This window comes from Pteropus alecto, unplaced genomic scaffold, assembly GCF_000325575.1.
Source record: "Pteropus alecto unplaced genomic scaffold, ASM32557v1 scaffold246, whole genome shotgun sequence".
Lineage (NCBI taxonomy): Eukaryota > Metazoa > Chordata > Mammalia > Chiroptera > Pteropodidae > Pteropus > Pteropus alecto.
Genome location: NW_006437742.1, coordinates 659,764 through 666,030, shown reverse-complemented (window position 1 = coordinate 666,030; position 6,267 = coordinate 659,764). Strand labels below are relative to the sequence as shown.

The 6,267-nt window shown below is 44.1% G+C and overlaps 1 protein-coding gene across 1 annotated transcript in view; it reads right to left on the bottom strand.

Moving 5' to 3' along the window:
- Positions 1–1,212: 1,212 nt before the first annotated feature.
- Positions 1,213–6,267, bottom strand: part of COL4A6 (collagen type IV alpha 6 chain) — a 312,034-nt gene continuing 306,979 nt past the window's right edge. The window contains exons 44-46 of the mRNA XM_015591655.2: positions 6,070–6,258; positions 5,083–5,369; positions 1,213–2,816 (exon numbers count right to left, since the gene is read on the bottom strand). Of these exons, the coding sequence (XP_015447141.1) occupies positions 2,556–2,816; positions 5,083–5,369; positions 6,070–6,258 (737 nt within the window). The 3' untranslated portion in view covers positions 1,213–2,555. The remainder of the gene's footprint in view (positions 2,817–5,082; positions 5,370–6,069; positions 6,259–6,267) is intronic.

Below are 6,267 nucleotides of genomic sequence, written 5' to 3'. Positions count from 1 at the left end.
TTAGTCGGGTGAGTGAGACCCATGTCAGAATCTGACTTATGGAACTGTAAGACAATACATTGATGTTCATTAAGCTGCTAAATTTGTGGTAAATTGTTATGGTGGCAAATAGAAAATTCAATACGTTCTAAAGAGAAAAAATTACCCACAAAAACTCTTCCTCTTTGAAAACATTAACATAAATATCTAACCACTATGCTATATATCTGAAATTAATGTAAAAATAATATTGAATGTCAACTCTAATTGAAAAATAAAAATTAAAAAAATTAACAAAAATGTGCATTATCAGAAGAAAAAAAGTTCTGTTCTTTTGCTCTGATACTTATTAATAATCTAAATCAAGAATTGTACCAAGATTTCCCAACTAAAATTAAAATCTGCACAGCTTTCTACCTACAAGGGAGCACCCATAATACTGTCAGCTGATTACTCAAAAGAAACTACACAGGACAGAAGGGTTTGGCACAAAATATTCGACAGGATGAAGACCCAGGATCTACAATCAAGAATACTTTATCCAGCAAAGCTATGATTTAGAGTTGAAGGACAGATAAAGAGCTTCCCAGACAAAAATAAGCTAAAGGAATTTATCATCACCAAGCCAGTATTACAGGAAATGTTAGAAGGACTTTTTAAGAAGAAAAAACATGTATCAAAAACAGGAATAAAGGATGGTAACAACTACATTCCTATCAATAAGTACTTCAAATGGAAAAGAATTAAGTGCTTCCATTAAAAGATAGAGTAGGTAAATGGATAAGAAGACAAGACCCCTACATATGAAAAGGAAGGGGGTGGAAAAAAATATTGCTTTGATGGAACTAGAAGTTATTTAAGTCAGGCAGAGAAAGATAAACACTATATGATTTCACTTATATGAAGAATCTAAGGAATAAAAAGAACAAACTAATCAAAAACAGACTCACAAATATAGTGGACAATTTGGTGACAGACAGAGGGGAGGGGGGTTGGAAGGTTGGGAGAATGGGGCGAATGGTTAAAGAAGTACAGATTAGTAGTTGATAGTTGGGCACGGGGAGCATGGCAGAGGGAATGCAGTTAGCATTAACATGATGGCTAAGTGGAGGGCCAGGGGAGGGAGGGAGCAATTTGAGGGATTGTTTTATGAACATTATAGATGTCTAACCAATATACTGTATACTTGAAACTAATTTAAATAAATAAATTTATATAAAAAAGAGTCAAATGTTCATATTTCATTCCTTTTATTTTCAATGTACAAAACTGATACCATGCTTATTACTCAGAGAAGAGGTGAAGGTAACAATAAGTCAGATTGTACTGATTATGTTTTATCTGTGTTGGCACAGTTTATATAATATTTAAGAAAACAATCATCTGGAAGGAATTGCCTCATGTCAACACAGCTAAGTGTTCTGGGAAACCAATAAAGAAAATGGTTAAAACAAATCCCCCCAAAACAGAATACAGTATACTCTATAGTCAACACAGGCTTGCTAACTGCTGAAGAGGAGTGTGTTAGATTTTAATGAGGTTTTGAAAATGTATTACAAAAGCATAACAAGCTACCTGTAAAAGAGCAATTGGATGGACATTTTAATGGAAAGTCTCTAATAGCCTCAAAATGCAAAGGAACCGACACACTGCAGCTTCAATTTGCCTCATTGCACACATCTGTATGACATTTGGAATAAACAGGGACTTCTGAGAAATTGAGACAGGGGATTTACCTTTTTGTTCCTGGAGTCAAAAGCAAAATTCACACCTCCTTACTCATCCACCCTTCTATCCCTGGCCTGGGAGAAAGGGCTGTGGTTCTTATTTCCCTTTATGGGCCTGGCTCCATTTGGTGCATCCTCTACTCTACTCTGGACCAGGCCAAGTTGTAGGTCTCTGGCTGAAGAGGGAGCTGGCAAGGAGAAAGTGATTTGTCTAGAACCATATGAAGTTAAAGAGCCCCTCTTGGCTGCTGGCCTTTAAGCCTACCTAAGCAATACGGGGCCCAGTCATCCTCACTTTCAAAGAAGTCAAAGTTCACCCTGGGCTACTGACTGGCACCTCATTCCAGCTCTGTTGCCTGCCTAGACATAGTGGGCCTCCTTGAAGAATGAGGGCTTGTTCTAAGCAGACTTGAGTCTTCCATGAATGCTTAGCCAGAGAATCTTTTTAAATGTGGAAACACTGGGTTCTGATTGAAGCCAAATAATGTGTGGTGACCTCTGGACACAAAGAAATGATGTATCAGCTATTATGAAGAGCCTTCTGATCAAGACAGTGAAGAAAGCTAGCAATCTAAGAAAGTAGTGGCCCAGCAGGTCTTTCTGAGGTAGCCATGAATAGTCATGCAAACGGTAGCACCAGGTTGACTGAAATGCAATGACAGATCTCAGCAGGGTGGGATTACTCATTGGGTAACAAGTGTCCAGTAGTTCAGCCCAAATGAGACTCCAATGTATAATTTGACAGATGGTCAAAAGGGCTTAGGCCTTCCTTCTTCAGATGGTTTGGGTTTGCGATGTGATTGTTGTATGGGGGAGGGAAGGGCTAGGGACAGAGTGGGAGGTGCCACCCTACAGGCTTTTCATACACACCTGGCAGCGGCTGACCCGGGTGTGAAGCTGCCCAGCTTTCAGTGTTTCAGGCACAGGTTCCTCCCCAAACTGCTGTCTCTCCTCCACTGTCGTCAACCAGAAACTGTACTTGTTGGCAAAATAGTGGCAGGTGCCCCGGGCACCATTGCACTCAATAAAAGGAGTGGTGCGAAAATCCTCTAGGCAGGAGCCAGGCGAAACCAAGGACTGGCCTCCACCCTCGGTGCCAGCGGCCGTGTGCTGAAACGGACAGGGGTGAGGTATGAGCTGTGCCCGTGGTACATGATGGATGCTCTGCTGCTCCAGGAGGAATGTGTGCTTCCTTCCTAACCTCAGGCCCCTTGACTTGGCCCCAGAATCTAGCTAGCAGACCAAAGGCTATATTTTAGGATCTAGACAGCTCATCCTTCCTTGTAGTACCCTCAGGGTCAGAAGGGCTCCTACCAAGCTCCCTTGTGCCCCTCATCCTACTGCACATGAGCAGTGGCCACATCTCAGCCAGGGGTTCCCAAACTACTGTTGCCCCTCTGAGTTCCAACGTGTGCTAGGTGCCGCATCCCCCAAAGTCCATGGACAAATAAGTGAGAGAAAGGCCGAATTAAGGAAAATTCAGTAGGTTTCAGAATACAGTTCTCAGAATCCTTCATCTGCCCTAAGCCTCTGGTGGTCTACATCAAGAAGGGGAAGAGTGTGCAATACTGCAAAAAGTGGTTAAGCCATGTGCCCTTCCCTCCCCATATCTATTAATAGCTGCTACTCTGAAGTTACCTTCATTAGAATTTATATTTTCAGTCTGTACCACACCCTTTAGGACGACATGTGGAGTTTGTTATCTGTCAAGAATAAGTAGGGCTCAGATTTGGCCTAATATCCTGGCCCTCACTTCAGTGGGCTCCATCAGCAATCAATTTTCAGGATTTCCTCATCAGTGCCACTTATGACCTGATAGTTTCTGTTCATCGTATCTATAGACAGCAGCCCCCTCTCTCTACTTCTATCCTTTCTCCCTTCACCTTAGCTGAGTTATTATCTGGACCACAGGAAGTCGGGGAGAGGCCTCATCCATACCTGGTCAGCAAATGGCCAATGGGACAAATGCCCAAGTTGGATTCCTAGAGATACCTCACTGTGTAGAACTGTGAATAAATGAATCGTCAAAGTTTTCCTCATTTTGGTCCTCAGGTAGAAAACTTTCTAGCACAAACAATGCATTACCCTGCCTTACTAAATGGCAGATACTGTATTTTATACTTTGCAGATGACCCAGGCTTGTTGTGAACGCTGGTTTTTGCATTGGGAGATTATGCATGGGGCCCTGTACCAAGGGACACAGCTCATATAGTTCTTGGGTGGCCTTTGAATCATTTTCTCCCTTTTTTCTCTTTTAGTAGGCATGTCTCACTGCTTCAAGATGGCATTACTAGACAGTCCAAAACCCACCCTTACATGTTTTCAGGAAAATACAGATATTCTAGTATGTTAGAATTTTGTGTAAAGTAAGAGTAAAGAGATTCTAAGTAGGGGTTTAAGAGCACTCCCATGAGCAAAGCATGTGAAATTTCATGCATAGCTTCTGAACCATTCCTTGTGGGAGCCCAGCAGCCTTTTCTCCTTATTTCCTTGTCTGGGTGGTAGACAGGACAGAATGATAGGGTGCTTATTACATTGGTACAAACTGCCCAATTCACAGAGAGAGCAAAAAAGGAAATACCCAAGGTAGATATAACAATGTGAGGACAACTGTGGCTATGGTAATTCTTTCTCTCTTTCACTTTTTTTTCACCCCTGGCAATTCAGCAAAAGCTCTCTGGTTAGGCAGGTACTTCAGTGGGTGCCACATGGGTTTTTCCCCAGAAGTTATCTTGCCCTAAACCTGACATTTCACTCATTTAATGTCCCCAGTTATTTATGGAATGTCATATGAGGGACTTGATGCTGCCTTGGGCTTACAGATGTTCTCAGCCTTTTCTTAGCAAGGTGCACAGCCTGGTCGGTCATTGCTTTCCTACCGAGATGGCAAAGCAACAGAAATCCCAGTAAGGACATGGAAGCAGCATGTTCTCAACTGAGCTTTTCAGGAGGAGGTGACAGCAGATAGGGAGACCTGGGAGGGTGGGCAGAAGGGAGGGAGTGTCATATCTAGCCTGACCAGTGAGAATGTGTCTTGTCCCTGAGTGCGGCAAACTGTCCATCCAGATAGGATGTTTCCTCCTTCCCTTGCTTGTGGCATAACTGAAACATGCAGAGAGATGTCAGGCCCTTTGCTGGTGATTCATAGATAGTCTTACCCCTCAACCACAGGGTGAAAACTGTTCCTTTTTACTCATGCCCGTAATTAGCTGTCATTCATGCTGAACTGGGCTCTCTGGTCTTTAGCATTTTTCTCCCTTTCAAACTCTGTGGTTTCTACCGTGTCCCTTGAGCCTGGGGACTAGTCTGGGGGACCCTCCCAGAGCTCTCTGCCCTCTGCCTCTACACTGGGGTTTGGGGAAGTACAAGGCCTTACCATGAGGAAGGAGTACCCGATCCAGAGGCTGCGCCAGCCCAGGGGGCACTGCGGGATGGTGATGTCCTGGCTGTGCACAGCAATGGCTTGTGAGGGAGCTTCACACACTGAGCAGCGGCTGATGTACTGGGGGATCTGTGTCTGGCCAATAGGCATCATGGGGATGGGGGCGGTGGTGGAGAGCCAGTAGGATTTATCATTGCGCCTGGCATAGTGGCACACTTCGTTGATGTTGCAGTAGATGAAGGGCATGGTGCTGAAACGGGGCAAGCAGGAGCCAGCAAACCCTAGAAGGAGAGAGAAAGTGTGCAGAGGCAGAGCTGGGACTATGCCCAGGGCAACTAGAACTGGACTGGATGGTGGTTTGGGTTTACATTCAACCACTTTTACGAGAACACCAATGCCTCTCCTTACCACCCTGGAACACTGTACACGCATTGATGTGTGTTTATTAAATCCTATTTTCAATGCACCAGGGATGTTTGATAATGAAAATAATCTTTTCGTAGACTGAATAATTACTCCCTAGTTAATCTGCTTTGTAAAACCACCATTTAATAGTGAGTCTGCATCTCAGAGTTAGCACACCTGTAGACAATACAATTCTTGAGTAATTATCCTTGCCCTACAGGTCATATCATTATTACTACTACTAATCACTAACAGTTAATGGGTGCTTAATATATGCCAAACATTGTTCTAAGCTTTTTACATTTGGTTATTCATATAATCCTTATGTCACTTCGAGATAGGTACTAGATTAGCTTTGTTCCATTAAGAAGAAAGCAGAAGCTTAGAGAGATTGAATAACTTCTTCCTGGGTACATGGTTAGCATTGGAAGCCAAATCTGCCTGACTTCAGAGCTGGAGTGCTCATGACCCACTACCCAACAGTGGGCCCACAAAGAGCTGGGAGGAGTGAAATCGGTGGCTCTTGGTCTTTGTGAGGACAGATGGCCAGGGCTGGCTGTCAGAATCAGTACCTACCCAAGTCCTGATTGTGGGCTTTCTCCTGCCCCTCCACGAACAGCAAGCTGTAACCCACCCACAGCTGGGTCATCCCCGCAGGGCACAGAGGCACCTGTTGTGACTGGCTGTGCTTCACCAAGGTGTAGCCCACTCTCACGCTCTGTCCAGGCAATCCAGCCCTCCCGAAGGGACCCTGTTTCCCTGGACCTGAGAGGG